The sequence below is a fragment of the Alexandromys fortis genome, unplaced genomic scaffold (assembly GCF_014885135.2).
Source record: "Alexandromys fortis isolate MF-2015 unplaced genomic scaffold, M_Fortis_MF-2015_v1.1 scaffold_209, whole genome shotgun sequence".
Taxonomy (NCBI): Eukaryota; Metazoa; Chordata; class Mammalia; order Rodentia; family Cricetidae; genus Alexandromys; species Alexandromys fortis.
In genome coordinates, this window is record NW_026068090.1 from 1,352,014 (window position 1) to 1,370,790 (window position 18,777).

General features: G+C 54.1%; 1 protein-coding gene across 8 annotated transcripts in view; it reads right to left on the reverse strand.

Annotated features, from left to right (window-relative positions):
* Positions 1–15,916: 15,916 nt before the first annotated feature.
* Arap1 (ArfGAP with RhoGAP domain, ankyrin repeat and PH domain 1) overlaps positions 15,917–18,777 on the reverse strand; it is a 60,830-nt gene continuing 57,969 nt past the window's right edge. For 7 of the 8 annotated variants that reach the window (XM_050122604.1, XM_050122606.1, XM_050122603.1 and 4 more), the window contains 4 exons: positions 18,531–18,581; positions 18,370–18,433; positions 16,730–16,963; positions 15,917–16,470 (listed from right to left, as the gene is read on the reverse strand). In XM_050122604.1, coding sequence (XP_049978561.1) covers positions 16,453–16,470; positions 16,730–16,963; positions 18,370–18,433; positions 18,531–18,581 — 367 coding nt within the window. In that variant the 3' untranslated portion in view covers positions 15,917–16,452. The remainder of the gene's footprint in view (positions 16,471–16,729; positions 16,964–18,369; positions 18,434–18,530; positions 18,582–18,777) is intronic. The other variant, XM_050122607.1, reaches the window with a different exon arrangement.

Sequence of the window (18,777 nt, forward strand, 5' to 3'; positions counted from 1 at the left end):
ACATCCTCCCCGGCCCTCCACACAGCTACGCTCAGAGTTCACTTCAGTTTGCAGTCAAACTCTTTGCAGGGAGAGCCCACATCCGCCCCCTGAAGCACAAGCAGGACAGACCCCATCCCAGGGCCAGGGAGAGGAGCTTTCTTCTCAAGGAGGTCCTGCCCTATCTGTTCCACACCCTGCTCTGGGGCAGAGCTGACCTTCTGATCTTCCCATAGCCTGGCACTGTCTCCACACCAAGAGCTCATGGAGAGATTGGGAGGAAGCCTGCAGTGTGGAACGCTCAAAGAGGAGGCCACCCTCCCACACTCACCTACACGCAAGCTCCTCTCACGGAGTCCTTGTGTTCTGTGGAATGACAGACTTCACAAGCCCCCAGAAGGTATCTCTCGGCACACAGAAGCTCTGGTAGAAACTTAAGAAGCCAGAGGTCCAGAGGAGTGGAGACACCCAGGTGGAAGGCAGCCTAAGCACCACCTTGGGTCTCCTCAGGGTGCCCCAACTGCCTAAGGGGCTGAGGGAGAGGCCTTCCAGGCCAGACGCACCTTTCTCTCCAGTCCAAGCCTTGTCCTTCACCCCAACCTTATTGGGATTTTAGTTTTCCCTGTTCCTCTCTGGGCTTTGGTAGTTGCTTCTATACAAGAGGACTAGGCTGGGGGTCCCTAAACTCCCTGGAGCATGGTGTGGGTGTGGTCGTCCTGGGGAGAATGGAACCTACCCTCCCTAGATATGTAGCCTCTCAACCAATAGCCAAAGATTCTGGTCACCAAACCTGACCCTGAAGACAATGGCACCATTCCTTAAGGTTCTCTGAACTGGAGAGGATCCTTTCCTTTGTGGGAAGCTCAAACCCATACGCATGGGCAGCATAACAACCACTGATGCCCGAGTTCTCATCTGTCTCATAATACCTCCAGGCAGCTGGGGCCAAACCTTGTGAGGCCTTGCTGAGTCAACAGGACAGGCCTGAGGACCCTTCCACGCATGCACTTGCCAATAGATACCCACAGTTTCACTAGAACACATACGCATAATAAATACTCTGCACATGCATGCACACACATACACACAAGTCACACCTGCACACACAACCATATACCAGTATTCAGACATGAAAATGAACACACATGCTCACACATACATACAAATATATACACACTTTTATACAAACATGAGTCCATACATTCTTCCCCTCTCTGACCAGAATACACATACCTAAGTCAGGAAGATCACAATCAAGTATGCACACACACACACACACACACACACACACACACACACCAACTAATATCATTCTGCATTTCAGCATCAGACAAACTTCAAGTGATATAACAAATAAAATAAAAACCTAAACCCAAGTGCACAATCACCCTAAGCCCATTTCCCACCAGCCAGACCTGGAGCCGTGAGGGGAACCTCATTCATCTCCGAGCTTCTTTCATTCCTCCAGCATGTCTGGCTCTGCTATTCGAGGTCCCAACTGTTCTCTGTCCTCACCCCCCACTACATCCCTGTAAGGAGGTGGGGAGCACTGGGTTAGCCCCTTGCTCACGCTTCCCTCCTGGCCCATCCAGCATCCCAGACCAGGGTGGGAATGGACTATGTACTGCCCCCTGCTGGGTCTGTGAGACATTGTAGCACAGCTCTGGTGTACATATCACTCTCCAGCCTGGGGAGAAAAGAGGAAGAGAAACCAAGTGGGTGCTTCAGAAGCTCCAGACAGCCTTTGGTCTGTCCGCTTCAATCTATCCAGTCAAGGCTTCAAGGTCATGACTTTCCCAAAGACCAGCACTGACCAGGTCTGACCCTCACTCCTTGGGACGCAGGAGGGGAGTCCTGGTGGATCACATCCACAGACTCTGCTTGAGGTCAGGTCTTTAAGCCTGGGCCTGCTCTCCCCTCCCCTGGTGGATCACATCCACAGACTCTGCTTGAGGTCAGGTCTTTAAGCCTGGGCCTGCCCCCCCCCACCCCCGCCTTCTGTCCCACAGAACGCAGTTCCTGCTTTCGTTGCCCCAGGTAGCTCTTGTTGCCCTGTCCTCTGCGATGCTTGAGTTACCCATATCTTTCCTGTTCCTCAAGGCTAGGATTTTGCTGTCTGGTCCAAAATAACTCATGAAAAGAGCAGGAATTTTGGGGGCCTGAGGACCCTGTGCTCCAAGCCTGATCCCACCCATCCTGGTGGGCAAGTCAGTCCCTTCTTAAATCCTCTGCACCCTCATTCAGAAAACAGCAGCCTCTTGGGTTTGTGGAGGGGATTAAAGAAGACCATAGCTGTGGAAACCAGACTCAGGCAGCTGTAAACTTCCTCGTGCACCTGCAATGAGTTCTCATTATGACTTAATCCTTTGATCCCTGCTCCTACCCCCACACTCCAGCACACAGGAAGCTGGCAGGGAGCAAGGAAAGGGTAAAGGCTACTTCATCTCTGAGCTCCCCAACCCCCAACTCCTACTATGGCCTGCCAACAGCCAGCGTCAGCAGCAGGGTATAGATTTGGCTTGAAGGAGGCTGGACAAATTATACTTACTGCAAACTCACACCAAACTACAATTCCCAGAATGACTCATAGGCTGCCGTGGGTGTGGCCATAGGCTTAACCCCTTCCTCAGTGAGCGTTTTCTTCCGTTATTCTCTCTTCAGGCCAGGCAGGTGCAGCCGCACAAGGTGGTCATATGTCCATCAGACACTCCATCTGCCCACAGAGCATATGTGTGTCTCACCGCACCCACCGCCTCCTGTCTTCCCCACACGCTGACGCTCTCTGGGCTCCTAGCCGTGGTCTAAAAGTGTAGGTGAGCGTGGGTGTTCCACAGTGGCAGCAGCGGCCTCTGCATGAACACTCGCTGTATTCCTAGTGCTACATTCTGTGCTTCTAGATTTTCCACAGCTATTTTGTGAGGACAGAAAGATTATTGCTACCACACTACCAGTCTGAGTTCAGAGTGAAGCCGAGCAACTTTCCCAGGACCACATGGATCCAGGAAAAGCCTTTGTCTTGTTTGCCGCTTTTCCTTCCCTGTCTTCGAAGCTTCTTCTGGACCTGGCGTCGCCATGAGGAACATCCCAGACGTCCCAAGCTTTACATACCTCAGGAGCACTCTTAGGGACCCCTCCCAGATAGCAGACACAGATTTCTACTTTTTCACCAAGTTCCAGCTGCCTCAGAAAAGGGCAATGAGAGGGACTTCAGGAAGTGGGTCACATCACTAGGGAGCTGGCCTTTCCCAGGGAGTGGCAGCTGAGCAATGGGAGACAAAGGTGTGAAAAGATCCCCTTTGCTAAATATATCAACATCCCAAGAGCACTGGGTACTGGCCCTTGGAGGCCGTAGTCTTGTGGGTCAGAGATGAGGCCACTGCCAGCCTGGGTTTGGGGTAGAGGGAAGGGGAAGCCAGCAAGGAAGCAGGTGATGTCTTGTTCTCAGAGTCTAAGCTGCCCCTCCCAACAGGATGATTTGCATACGCTTTGCATTCATTTGCATGCCCCTTTCTGGCAGGGCTCACATTCTTCAAACACTGCCTTGCCCTCATTTCTAGGGTCTCTGCTTATTTTCTGAACACCCATTCCCACCCTGTATGGAGTCCTTTGACAGGCCCTGGACAGGGGCACTAGGAACAACCAAAAATGTCACCCATTTACAGGAGTGTTTACATGTCAGAGCCGCCTGTAAGTGCTACCTGTAGTCTAGCCTTGATCCCTTACTCCTTTCTGTGCTTCCGTCCCAGAATGCACTTCATACTTAGGCTACTCCGAACTCTGCTAGTCCTGCACCCCAGCCTTTGCACCCTGTGTGCTCTCTTCTCAGGTCTGCTCTTCCTTCAAGGCTGCACCAATGGCCTTGGCACAGGTGGGGAGGTGGCTCCTCCCTCCACCACGGCCATTGGCTCTGTCCATCTCCTTTTAAGGAACGCAATGCTCAGCTCGGGACCATTAACAGGAAATGAATGAATGAATGAATGAATGAAAGAATGAATGAATGAATGGCCCTCCATCACTCAGTCCCATCTCCCTCTCTCTGGCTGATTCTGGTCACCCACGGGAGGACCTCTGGGCAGATAAAGACTTAACTCCAGTTCTTTCCCATCCTGGGACACTTCCTTCTCCGTTGGCCCACTCACTCAGCCAGGAAACTCTACAACCCTTCTGTGGTGGTGGGAAGTTCTTCTTATTGTCTGTCCTCACTCCCTTCAGGCCATACTTGTTTATTTATCATGGTGTCTAAGGAAGAGTGAGTCAGGGCCCTCCACTCAGCTCACGGCTCATTTCCCTCACTCCTCCAGGGATCCCGCCCCTCCTGGACCATATATGGCCCTGCACACCCCAGCTCAGGATCAGGACAGTGACCCAAGCATGGGGAATGGACATAAAGCCAAGTCCCCAGAGTAAACAACCTTGGCTTGCTCTCAAGGACCCCAAGCAGAGAGGAATGAGTGTCTTTGGGGGTGTGCAAGTTGGGAGCTGTAGCACTGCTACAGAATGCTGTGGCACCCAAGATTTGGAGAAGACACCTTGTAGAGTAGGGTGGGGTGATGAGGCAGTCTCTGCCATTAAGGAACTCCTTGGTCGGGGTGGCTTAAGGACTCACAGGAGCCATTACAAGGCTGCATTTGAGCCACATTCTCAATCCTGGCCCATTGGGGATCAAAACTGCAAGGTGGGTTATGGGTAGAGACAGTCTACGAGAGCTCCCTAGGAGAGGCAGTCTATCTGAAAACCTTTCCCTAGCTCTGCTCATGGGGGTGACATTGGAGACCCCACAGAAGCTGACTCCTTTGGCTCTGTTTACCTCTTTCCATGTCCTTTCTGTCCCTTGCTGCAACTGAGACTTCCGTACCCTACAATCTGTATACATTGTTTCTGCTGCTCCTTCCTGGGAGCAGCCTTCGGGCCCATTCAAACATATCTTCCTCAGACTCTTCCCCACACAGCTCTGGGACGCCTGTCTCTCTCACACTGAGCATGCTCTGAGTGTGAGGACTGGGTCAGTGTCTCTAATGACCAGGAGTCCCTGTTGATGAATGAGTGATTGAACGACTGAAGGAACCAGGCTGAGAGGTGATATTTTACAGCCCAAGCAGCAGGATCTGGGAAACGCAAGCCTGGCAGAAGTCTGTCCGCGAGCGAGACTCCAGTCCATTAAGACTGAGTGGGATACTGACGGGAGTTCTGCTGCCCCCCCCCCCCCCGTCACCATTTGGCTAGATCCCAGATAAGCCATCAGCAGTCTCTGGGGACAAGAGCTGGAGTGGGAAGCAGGAAGAGTGGCAGGAGCTGCTTGGTGGGCAGGGGGAGCTGGGGCTAGGCTGTAGGGCGCATAAAGCAGTTTACTCCCAGATGAGCTGACCCACAGCAGTCAGGGGCTTCTAGATCAGTCCAAAGGGGAAGGCCACCGGGCTGCTGAGGACCAGGCTGGCAGCCAGGGGAAGCCAGCAAGAGGCAACAACTGATTTCTGCCACCATGCACCTCATTTAGGTGTGTTCTCTCTCTCTCTCTCTCTCTCTCTCTCTCTCTCTCTCTCTCTCTCTCTCTCTCTCTCTCTCTAGTTCCATGCTCATCTGCCGCTTGCTGACTTGGCTGACTTGGTCCCAGGCCTTATGGCTCCTTGAACTGGCCTGGTCCCTGCCCTCCTTTTCTGGACCCAGCTCCCTGAACAAGCTTAGCCTCAACAGTGCCATTGAAGCAGGTTTCTAACCCAAATATAATCATATCCCTTCTCTGCCCAAATATTCATATCCCTCCCCTGCATAAAACTTTCCACGGCTTTCTTGGGGCCTCCAGACAAAGCCCAAGAGATTTATAGTTCAAAGTTCTGCAAGATGTGATTTCTGCCTACCCCATCCATTTCCCATCACACACACACACATACACACACATACACACACACACACACAGCTTCCTCCCTGTTCTTCGGTCCAATCACACCGCACAGGCTTTGCTTAGCCAGTCCCAGGATGCACCCACCTGTTAGCGTATGTTGCTCTTTAATGCTCCGTTATTCTCACACTATTTTGTGTCTGTGAGGCTTAAGAGGCCCCAGAGGGCAGGGCCATTATTGCCTATTTCTTTTCTGCATCTCTCCACAGGGTATAGAATGAAGTGTCCTGAACTCACAGAGGTGGCCACACATTCAGCCACCCCCTCTCTCCCTGGGTAGGCCAAAGTGCCCCAACTGTGTATTCAACCATCAAAGAAAAGAAACTCACACACATAAATGGACATAAATAGGCACACACGTGTACACCAATCACACAAAGACCAAGATGTCTACATATTCAGACACATCAGGCCCATAATCACACACTAGGCACACACACAGATACACCTACACATACATTAGAAGCAGTTATTCAAGCATAACAAGATGTGAATGCACACTCAAGTAAGCAAACAACATACTTACTGAGTCATTCTGACAGAGCATACATGTTAGAATGCGGGCAATATGCGAATGACTTTGCATGCATGCCTCCTTATATACACACCAGCCTGTGTTCACACTCAGACACAGGCAGGCTCCTCCCACAGTCACACGCTGGTGTTCACAAACCACATCCAACTCCAGGTACCCCAGGACCCGCGAGACCTCTACACCCAAGATATCCCTAATGCACCACAGGTGCACACACACACACACACACACACACACACACACACACACACACACACACAGAGTCATCTGCCTGCCAACTTGGAATTTGGAACTCTCACAGCTGTCGCTCCAGCCCTATCCTGGGACAGATGATTTAAGGTAAAGTTGTATAAAGTAATGTCCGGAACCCTTAATTCCTGGTTGTATGGGGGCACATTACCAATAACACCAGAACCCCTGATCCTCTCTTGTCCTGGGACCACTCTTATTCATACATATCCTTATCCTATCTTTCTCACGCATACCACACCCCATAGACACACTCCTGACAGAGATGGTCTCTCTCCAGGGTGCTGAACCATCCTATCTCAGCCACCAGAGCTCCCGAAAACTCTTTGGTCAAACTCCTGCACCCCACCCCAAGCATAGTTCAGGCTCCTCACCACCCATCCCCCCAGCCAGGAACGTGTCTTTAGGACCCCAGCTTCATAACCTCATGAGTGGATGCCAAGCATCCCTCCCTTACACAGAGACCCCTAACTAGGTTGCATTCCTGCAGCCAGGTCCCGTAGAAAGGATCCTCCCACGTGGCTGAGCTCCATGTCAACCTCAGTTCCTAGAGGGATTTCCCTGGCCCCATCTGTGGTACCTGTCATTGCTGCTTATCCAGACCCCAGACCCCCTTGCTAGTACTCACGGCTCAGCCGGTCGCGCTGCCGGGTACTGCTGGCTCCTGCAGAGGATGGAGTGGCCGCATGCCTGCCCCATCACTCCTCATCATCTGCCTCCCCAGCCAGACTAAAGTGGCACCTCGCCCTGCTCCCCCCCCCTCCCCGCCCCGTCCGGAGTTCTTGCTGGGGCACTCCCAGCAGGCACAGGAAGCAAGCGCAATGGCTGGTTCTTGACTCTGCTTGGACTCAGCACCGGATCCAGCTCTGCTGCCTTGCCGGCTTCTGCTGTGCCTGCCTCCCAGGCTGTTACTGCCTCTGCCGCTAGGCTGGCTATGGGAGGAGGCTAGAGCAAGTCTGATAATGCAGAAGGGGGAGGGAGCATGGAGGAGGAACAGAGAGAGGCCCAGACAGAGAGGGAGAGGAGGACGGACACAGACACACACACACACAGACAGACAGACACACACACACACACACACGGGGAGAGACTGAGAGATACAGGGTGCACAGACAGAGAAGCATATGAAGAGAGAAGGAGCCGCACCTCAGAGAGACCAAGATGGAAATACAGAGACCAGAAAGGCATGCAGAAACACACAGAGAAAGAAACAAAGCTATGAGGGCAGGGATGATGCTGGGCACTCCAGGGACAGAGGAACACAACCCAGACTCATCCCTCAGGGTGGGAACACGCCATTGTCCTTGCTGCAGAGCCAGCGGCCATCCCTCCTGGGCACCCTCACACAGTAACCTCAGCCTTGTCCCAGAGCCTGCCTTTGATGACTGTTTACCTGGGCCACTGTGGGAGTTGATACTTGAACTTCAGGAGTTGTGGGTACCCAGGCTAATGGCCTGCCCCTCCCCCATCTTCAGTGGTCACTAAGCATCAGGGAGGCCCACTGCGTCTCTGTCCTGTTCCCAGAACTCTTCAGGATAAAGCTTTAGCCCAATAGAAGGGAGCATTTAGCAGAAGGCCAGTTGTCCTGGCAGAGCTTCTTCTGTGTGTGGAAGAGAAAGCGCCACACCACGAAGAGGGGATGGGGTGGGGAGACAGTGGGGTAAGGGAGTAGACTCTGACTCTGCCATTGACTTGTTCATCCATTTACAAACACTCACCGTTGGTCAGCCCCACCAGCTAGGACTCAAACTGGCTTTGGCCCTTGTGCCACCCTGACCCAAACAGGAAATTGGCAGCATTTTAGAGGAGGTTTTGTGTTGTGTCTTTAAAGGTGGGGGGGGGTGTGCTACAGCAAGTCTCACCAGTGACATCTCTCAAGTCATTGGGGGAGTGCCACCGGCCCCAGACTAGGACCCAGCACAGAAGCCCTGACCCAAGCTTAAAGGCATGGATGAACGGGACTGAGCCAGCAGGTAGCCTATCCAGGCAGAGTATTGTATTATAAACACATAGCCCCAGACATGTCAGCGAGGATTTGAGGGAGCTTTTGCTTCCCCTTTGGGACCCCAAAGATAGACCTTCAAGTTATTGAAATCTCTGGAGAAAGCACTTCTCACCCAGAGGGAGCAAGAGCCAGGTTGGTTCAAAGCCAGCTGAGCCAGCTCAGAACTGGTATCTTTCTACTTAGCCAGCCACCTCTAGGACTTTGCTGCTCCAGGCCTGTGAGATGTTCCCCCAAGGCCCTGGACCATGGCTGGACTCTCATAGCTCTCCCGTGGACACAGAACCTGCTCACAGACCCGAGGAGCTGTCCGTGGAGCTAGGACCAAAGAGTTCAAATGAGGGCACCTCCTAGGCGTGGGTGCTCTCCCACCTGGAAACAGAAGTCTCCTGGGAACACAGTGAGGGGCTCCCTCCTCGTTCTGCTATCAGCCCACACCTTACAGGTCCCCAGGAACAGGGCTTGCAGGGACCATTATTCTGATCAAGGTCCCGGACAATGAAGATCTAAAGTGAGCTCGGGGCTCAGATGGGATTCGAATCCCAGCTCTGGCATATGCCTAAGGAAGTATTTCACCTCTCTGAACTCCAATTTATTTTCTCACATGAAAGGCAAGGTCGCAGGTTCCAAACAAAAAGAGTTGTAAAGTTTGGGGGAACATCTCTGAATTCCCCAGTAAACAGTTCAAGTTGAGTGAATGGAGTCCAAGACGTGACAGCAGCACACAGGGTCAGGGGCTCCTGCGGGGCCCTCTCTGGATGGGGGAGGTCGTCACAGTCCCAAGACTCCCCTCCTCCTCGTGTGGTCCGTCTGTCCCTCCCCCACCCCCATCGCTCAGATCTTCCGCCCAGCTTCAGACCCCACCCACTAAGATCCCGCCCACTGCCGCTCTCCAGCGTGCTGAGCCAAGGCTGCCGCATTCTAAGGCCCTGGCCCTCCACACCAGGGTCAGCGGAGACCATTTTCGGGTTTTGTATTTGTTTTGTTGATTTATTTTCTTTGTTTTGTTTTCGTTTTTCTAACTGGGCGGCAGTAGAAGCAAGTGGGAGGAGGAAGGATGCTCACTGGGAATGCGGGTGGCTGCCGAAAGTGATGGGAGGACGTCTTTCTGGGGTTGACCTCAGCACCGCCACTCCTTGCCTCCGGAGAACTGCAGGATGCCGGTTCCAGCAATCTTCTCTTTGCCCAGAAGACCACTTCTCAGCGCCCACCCGTGCCTCCTCCTGCGCCGCTGTCCCCTCCCACCTTCCAGACGGCCCGTCCTCTGTCTCCCTCCCAGGCGCAGCCTATCTTCGCCTCCACAATGTGGATGCTTCTAACAAAATTCCCCATTCTCGCCTTCCCCCAAGACACAGCAACTCACCCAGGCCTCTTTTGGAGCGCCAAGGCCATACACTCTCTGAGAACATTGCATTAGCCCGAAATTCAAATAGTGAATAACTTGACTGTTGCCGGCGTGTGAAGTACCAGCAAAACTTTCAGTCCCTAGACTGAACTTCACAGCTTGGCCTCTCTCCTCCCCTCTCTCTGGACCCCCCATCCCCAAAAGCCTGGTGATCTTGACATCCATCCACTCTTGTTCACATGTCCCTTTATCCCCCCCTTTACTCCTTGTCCTCCCCCAGTCCCCAGATCCAGTTCAGCCCTACATTCTCCATTCCTGCTGCACCTAGCAGCAGCTTCCTGACATGTGGTCATGTTGTACCCCTCAAAAACCCTCCTGTGGACACCCTCCACCCCCGGCTGAGGGTCAAAGGCAAGCTCCCCAACCTGTCCCCATGGACCTCTCGCCATCCTTTAGCTCCAGTCCCTTCTTTTTCTTTGTATAAATGGGTTTATCCTTCAGGGTCCTGAATCCCCCCCCCCTTTCTTTATGACTATCCCAAATCCTGGCCCACCCTTCCTGGGCTAGCTCAACCCCACCCAGCCCTCATGGGGGCCTGGAGCTAATCTGCTTTTGAGGGCCTCTCCCCACCTTGCCATTTGCCCCACCTCCTCTTTCTGCCCATTCGGGTTCTTATTTCATCTGCTGAATCCTGCTTTCCTCAAGGATAGGCCTTAAGTCCCAGCCCAGCCCAGCCTTAGGCCAAAGGTTGTAGGGAAGAATGCTGATGGAGAAGTCCAGAGAGAAAGAGGCAGCGCCCATCAGAGCCAAGCTCAGTCCAGGATCCTGTTGCATAGTTAGAGCAAGAGGCTGGGGAGGGTGCTGCCCCCCCCACTTCCTGGGGCAGGCTGATGCCGCACTGTGCAATGCTGTCCACTGGGCACGGGAGTGATTGGCAGGCCATGAAATCTATGGAAGACTGAGACACCCTGCATGATTCCCTGTCCGGGGCCAAGGGGTATGGAATGGGGGTACCACCGCGGGTCTTGGTAACAGGCACCCATGAGGGCAGGTAGGGAAGGAACTGGTAGCTCAGAGTCACCCCACAGTGCATTTCCCCTCTGGCCAGGCAGCTGCCTCTTGTGGCTCTGTATGCCCCAAAATGTACTCTTAATGCCAGAGGCGGTGAAACATGGGACCCCCTAACACCATCAGGAACAAAGCCTTTGCTCTGACAAGGACGTGAAAGGCCACCACAGCCCCCAGAACAGCTTTAGGATGAACAACTTCTTTACCATCCCAGGAAGGTCCACAGCTGAGGAGTCATGGGTTGGCTTCAGGTCCCAAAGCAGCAAGCTGCCTACGGAGGCAGAGGCAGGCTGGTGACCTCAGGTGGGGTAGTTATCCCCAGCTACTATTGGGGATGAGGCAGTGGGACAGATGTAAAGTCAGGAGAGGGGCAAAGGGTACCGGGTCCCCAGCCCTGTGTTAGGAGACAAGCAGATGTGGTGCAGAGGAAGATGGCAGGGGACGGAGGCCAGCCTGCAGTGCAGCTGGACTGGACCCTTGGTGCCTGTACCCAAGGCTGATATCAGTCAGAGAGGTCAGGGCCAGGAGGTCTGACCCCTCATTATACAGGCCAGGGACATATCCAGGCTCTCAGGATGTCAAGGCAGAGCAGGACCACGGATCAGAAACTCCTGGCCATTGTGCCTCAGATTACTCTCTCCTCTTCACAAATGTCTGTCTCTCCTCCAGTAGAGACAGAGGCTCAGTAAAGAAGGCTGTGGATAGACCTCAAGACCTAGGAAGGGAGCACCCACCCACAATGTGGTTACCAGGATGGGTACAGCAGGGGCAGCACCTGTGACTCCTATTCTCCAAATCACCCTCCAGTCCAGCACACCAGGCCCTCTTTGCCTGGAGTCCCCAAGCCTCCTACTCAGCCTGCTCAACCTTTCCTGAGCAACTCCCCACACCTGAGAAGGAGGGGAGGGAGGGGGTGTGACTCAGTGGGATAAAGGCAGCTGTTCTATTTGAATGATTACATAAAGCCAGGAGGAAGGCAGCTGCAAGGTGATTACAGAGGTCAGAAACCCAGCCAAGGCTGGGCTGAAAGGCATGGGTCTCCTCCTGGACTCTCTCTGCACTGTGGGGCTGCAAAGCCTCCCTAGATCTAACCACTTGAGGAAGGTTCTGCACCGCACCCCTGGAAACTAGTTCTCAGGTTTCTAGACACCCCAAGGCCAGATCCTGATGAAGCTATATAACCTGCCAGGGAACCTTCTCCAGCATGGAAGACACAAATGAGAACAGTTGGCCCTTTGTTAAGAAAAGGAACCTACTGGGGTAGGTACCATGCCCCAAGCCTGATCTGTCCTTGCGAGGCCACTTACTGGCCACCCTGGGCCTCCCCACGGTGAAGGGAGAGCACACGCAAGGCCTCAGGACAGCAGGTGTCAGCTGGGCTCGTATGGCTGCCAAGGCTAAGGGCTGGCTGGAGATTTCACGCGGGACCACATCCACATTAACCCCCTCTCTGCCCTGAGGAAACCGACACGGGTGGAAGATAAAAGACCAAACTCAAGAGCGAGAGCAGGACTTGCTGGGTTGGTGTTTGCAGTGACCAGGTAGGATTAGCGCGGAGACAAGGAGGGGCAGGGCTGGGACAGGGTGCAGGAGGGTATGGAGGCCAGCACTGGGCACCAGCACAAGGCCCACCACCTTCAGGTCTGTGCTAGCTCCTTCTATGGGCCCCCCAACCCTGGAGGAGGAAGCTTTGCCCACCCAGATTGTGTTGCTATGACACTGGTCTCCATGGTGCCAGGCACACAACCCTCCCCTCATCAAGAGCAGTGAGGAGCTGGAGATGCAGGTCCCTGGCACCCTCTTAGTCTATCCCTCTGCCTAGATCAGTCCTTGGGGTTCCCCAACTTGAACCTTCAGAGACAAAAGTAGGGAAGAATGACAGTTTCCACTTCAGAGTCAAAAGAGTGACAAGGAGGGGACTCACGGAGAACAGACAGGATTGCAGGAAAGTAGCAGATGGGGGAGGGAAGGCAGGATGGGGAAGAGAGCCACACTCCAGTCACCAGGCAGAGTGCCTCCCAGCTGACAAGGGGTGGGAGGTGCCGTCCGGCCCAGCTCTTTGGTCTGTGGGTGGAGGTGGGCGGACAGAACAGAGGGGGAGGTGGGGGGAGAACAAGAGGGGGAGGAGCAGCAGCAGAACAATTTTCCTAGAGAGCTCTTTGTGTGGGTGTTTCTCCACGTGCTGTGTGGGTGCGCGTGTGTGTTGCACTTGCAGTATGGCAGTGCAAGCTGAGGTGTGCAGGCACACGTGTGCAGAGCATAAGTGTGTGCGTGTGGCCTGTGTGCGCCTGTGTCACTGTGTCTCCAGGGTGATAAATACAGCAGGAGCTGTAACCAGGGCAGAGAAAGTGCGGAAATTTCCACAGAAATAGAAGAGGGGACATGCCAGGGCCAGCGAGTTCTTCGCCCCTGGCTGGCTGAGTACAAATCCTCCTTATATTTTCATAGAACATGGATACTGGGAAAGAATATTCCAAAGGCAGTTCCAGACAGGAGGGGCAGAGAGATTCTGAGCCTCTCTCTCTCTCTCTCTCTCTCTCTCTCTCTCTCTCTCTGAGATAAAAACCATCACACAGTTCCAGAGCAGTGTCTGGGTCATTCAGTCACTAAGTGGCAGGAATGATGCTGTTTTCTGGTAGGGACAGGGGCTCATTAGACAGGGGTGTGGCCATGTCTCCTTCGGTGGCAGAGCTAAGACCTGATAGTCAGGGTGCAGAGGGGAGGCCCTGGGGTGTCTGAGGTGTCTGGTGATGAGGGTGTGAGGCTCCGGAGTGTGCAGGGGTGCTAAGCAGCCCTTGCAGCAGGTCACGCCTTTGTCTGGGCTCAAGACCATTCCCTCCCTTGGGGGGCCCCTCCCTCTCAGCATTCCCTCCCCTCAAGGGTTCCCTCTTCCCCCACACCACTTACTCCTCTGCCCCAGTGTTCAGCAAACTCTGCACACAGCAGGTGTTCAACAAGCACTTGTGAATGAGAAGTGGACACAGTAAATATTCAATGAGTGTGGCCCCAATCTCCCAAACTCTCCTCCCGGCCGCCTGAAGATGTCTCTGCAGACACATCTGGGGCCCTGCCATGGGACACCACTAGCAGTTTACACTCACTCGCTCACTCAATCCTCCCAAGAACCTGCTAGTAGGTAGCTCCAAAGGACACTGAAAGAACCCAGATCAGAGGCCTAAGCAACTTCCATAGCCACACAGACCCTTAAGGAGATGTCTGCCTACACACCCACGCTTTCTAGGGCAGAACTGTGGGCAGACGGCAGCATGAACAAAGGACCAGTAAGAAGTTCCACGGCTCCTCCAACCTGTGACCTACCTTCTCTCTCAGGGTCCCCTCCCCTGTCCTCCTCCAGGAAGCCCTTTTTCCTCCAAGCTCCCTCCCCCATACATCCAGGCTCTTCCTACCCCAAGCAACCCAAAGACACAAGTACAAGGACGGCCCTCCCTTCTGGCACTGGCCCCTGCTTTACAAATCCCTGCGATAGGGGCTGGAGAGATGGCTCAGTGGTTAAGAGCATTGCCTGCTCTTCCAAAGGTCCTGAGTTCAATTCCCAGCAACCACATGGTGGCTCACAGCCATCTGTAATGAGGTCTGGTGCCCTCTTCTGGCCTTCAGACATACACACAGAAAGAATATTGCATACATACATAATAAACAAATCCCTGTGATAACAGTGCCTCCTGCCTTCGTGCCCCAACACCTGTGGTCACTTGAGGCTCAATGGCTCCTGCAGGGGAAAAGCATTCCACAGTGTCACAGCCAGTGCTGGTCACTGTCCCCTTCTCGGGGAGCACTCATGGAGGAAAACTGTGCAGGAAGCAGGAGGAGAGCTGAGGAGGCTCTAGTGTCAGGCAGTGGACAGTAGGCACTGGGTGAAGGTAGAAGGTGGGCTTCTACCTTCTCCCATGTCCAGAGCCTAAGGCCAAAGCCAGGGGCAGGGCTGAGTGGTCCAGCTGGCAGCAAAACAAAGACAGAGCCAGGACCATCACTCTAGGGGGGTAGGGGTGTTTACACAGACCTTGTTCAAAATGAGCAACCATGAGCAGTCCATGATCGCCCCCTAGTGGCTGGATGTAGCCCCTTCAGCTAGTCCCTAAACCAGGGTAATGACAGGGTCAGCCCAGCAGAGGGCACCTCTCCTTGCATTGACTTATTGTGGTGAACAATAAATACATCAAATCTAGGGAGATCTTGGGCCCTGTCCTGCCTGGAGGGCACGGTCGAATGGTTAGGTCAGCTGTGAAACAGGTCAGCAGGGCTGTCTCCTGACAAACACCACCCCTTCCTGAGAGATGAGACCCACAACAACCCACGTCCAGACGTACAAAGCCCACAGCATCCCGTTTCCCACTGAGGGGACGACAAACAGAACACCGACATCTCTGCTGACTAGGCCACTGAGACATGATGGTAACATCTTCCCTAGGGGTCTCCAGTTTGTCTTTGAATAGCTGGTAGACAGGCTCTGCTCTGGAGACATCTGCAAGGGGCCCAGGGACAGGAAGTCCATCTCCCTAGTTCAGCAGTTCTGTGAGCTGCGCTCTCCCTGTCTCCAGCAGGGGCTAAGAAGGGCTGTGCTGTGCCACCAGCAAACAGATCTAGTCCCCAGCTCAGAAGGCTGCAGGAATAGGGGCTCAGGCTTTTCCTCACAGTAGGTGAGGGCCAGCCAGGTCAGCCTCTGCTGGGACAGGGAGAGCAAACAGCTCAGCAAACACGCAGAGAGCAGAACTCAGGTCCAAGCTCCAGAGCACCAGCACTGACCTCTAGCTTCACAACCAGCTGTGCCCTTAGCCCAAGATGCCAACCCCCCAGACGACTGCAGGCCCTAGCACCACAGTGTAAAATATACAGATATATTTATATTATCAAAAAGTATCCGAAGTCGGGGAGGGGTAGCAGACAGCCACAGCCCGGGCCTCCCCGCAGCATATACCAGAAGTGGGCTGACATTCCCAAGTCCAGCTTTCAGCCTGTAAAGCTTCCCAAGAGCTCCCTCCCGGACTCCTAGGAGTTCCTTCAGAGTAGCAGCCTATGGGAAGGGGACAGGCTCCCTCCCAGGTGAGGTCCCTCCCTGCGGGACCCCAAGCCTCCAGCCCCTCTGGCAGCACTCCTGATTTCCGCCCATCTCTCCAACCCCGCAAACTCAAGGAGAGTGACCCTGGGTAAGCAAGCCAGGCCAGGAGCATTGCATGACTGGAGAGCAGGGGAGGGCCCTTCCTCCCAGGAAAATCTCATTGCCAGCCCCGTGTTGCCCAGCCAAGGAGCCTGTGCTGCAGTCAGGATGCTGGGATGTAGGTGTGGCTTCCCCATGCATGCAGAGCACGAAGGTGTCTCAACAGGAAGGCTTCCAGGAGGCAGTGCTGGTGTTCCAGAGCTCAGACAGGACGGAGGAGCTGCAGGGAGCGGAGAAGCCCAGTTCCTATAAGTGCTTAGTGACAGTAAAAGGGACCAGCTAGCAACAGAGTCAACGCAGAAACGTTAGCAGCTGGGGTTCCCAGGGCCAGACAGAGGGGGCCCCAGAAACCTAGGGAAGGGACTAGAGGAGCTCTGAGAGAAATTGGGGAAGTGAAGGCAGGTACCCAAGCAGGTATCCCCTCCCTCCTGCCCCCACCACTCCCCCCCTCCCGCCCCACAGGGCCCAAAGGCACTTACAGAGAGGGGGTCAGCGGTGAAGGCCGCCACACTCCGGTGCCCTCCTCCCCCCACTCCCGCCCCACAGGGCCCAGAGGCACTTACAGAGAGGGGGTCAGCGGTGAAGGCCGCCACACTCCGGCGCATCTCATTTTCACTGCCGCGCAGAGGGATCAGTGACACGCTGCCCATCCGGACCTCGGGCACTGCCCGGGACACTCTAGAAGGCTCTGAGGGCCATACTAGGCCTTCGTGCTAGAGAACAATCAGGAAGCTAGGGTCTGGGCCACATCTCAGTTTGCAGGCTCAGCTCCTGATCCACCCACTCTTCTCGGAAAAGCCTCCAGCTAGGATCTGAGCTGGCGCCCTCAGCTTTGACTGAGGCTGAGGAGAAGCGGCTGTTTGCAGATGACCGGATCTCAGCACAAACCAGTCAGCCAGATTACTCAACGACTCCCATGTCTGGATCCACAAACCTCCCGAAGAATGCAGCATCAAGAAAATCATTTCCCCCAGAAGATACTGTCCGTGCCTCCCCTTCTCACCAATCAAGAACTGCAGAAACCACTGTTTCCATTTAAGCTTTGACTATCAGGAAGCTCCCAGTTAAAATAATATAACTGCAGAGAAAGAATTCAGCCCAGAGCCCTGGTAGTTTTGAATCTCTTCTCCCTAAACAGTTCTGAACTCTGCTGAGCATCTGTTCTAACTCATCTATTTCCGCCTAAGCAGCCTCTGGCCTTGCTCTGGCTCAGGGGTGGTCCCCCAACCCCTGCAGCGTGGGTGTGGCCCTTCAGGCTCTGCCCCCTGCACGCAGGTGCTGAGGGAGCTTACTCCTACACAACCACTCTAACTCACTGAAACTCGAGGTCTAGTTCAGCCTCCTGAGTGTGGTCTCAAAGCTCTTACAATCTGCTGCTGACCGATGCAGGCCAACCTCTGGCACGCCTGGCTTCTCCCCTTGCAAGTGTTGAATATGGTCGTTTGGGTGAGAATGGCCTTCATAAGCTCAATTAAATGCTTGGTCCCCAGTTGGTGGAACTGTTTGGGATTAGGAGGCGTGGCTTTGCTGGAGGAGGTGTGTCACTGCGGGAGAGGTTTTTAAGTTTTAAAAGTCTATGCCATGGGGCTGGAGAGATGGCTCAGAGGTTAAGAGCACTGACTGCTCTTCCAGAGGTCCTGAGTTCAATTCCCAGCAACCACATGGTGGCTTACAGCCATTTATAATGAGACCTGGCGCCCCCTTCTGGCTTACAGGCACACGTGGAAGGAATGCTATTCACATAATATAATAAATAATAAATATTTAAAAAAAAAAGTCTATGCCATTTCCAGTTAGCTTGCTCTCTTGCTCGCTCGCTCTCTCTGACTTCTGCTTATGCATGAGGTATACAGTCTCGGCTATTGCACCAACACCATGGCTGCCTGACGCTGCCATGCTCCCCACAGCAATCAGAGACTCTAACCCCGTGGAACTGTGAGGTCCCCAAACTAATGCTTTCTTTCTTATCTTTTTTACCCATAGGCCTTTAGATATGCTGTTTCCTCTGCCTGCCCTTAAGCCACTCTTCTCTGTGTCCAGAGACCTAGTTCCTATGACGCCATCTCTGCTGCTGGCACTCTCCCTGGTGCAGCCTCTGGAGGAGCCCTGCACCCAGTACCTGTACAGAGAGGAAGGTGGCAAACCACTCCCGGAGCTCCATCTGCGTGTCACAGCAGAGGTACCTGTGGAAGGTACAGGTCGGGTTACTGCCCAGAGCCTCGGCCAGCCCCGTCTCCTGCCCACCTCCCAGCCCAGCCTCAGGACGGGGCCCTGGCTCACCACTGCTGCTTCTCGTGCTTCTCCGTCTCATGCACCACTGTGAAGCCCCAGCTGCAAAGAAGAACCAGAGAAGCTGTCACTTGACACTTGCCAAGACAGCCTGGGCAGAGCTGAGGCAGAGCGGAGGCTTCCCCTAGCATAGCACACTGAGGCCACTGCCCCTCGTCTCTCCCCACCCCAACCTTGGGCCTGAGATGAGGATGCTGTGTGCCTAGCATGGTGGAGATACTGAGTTCAACCCTCAGCA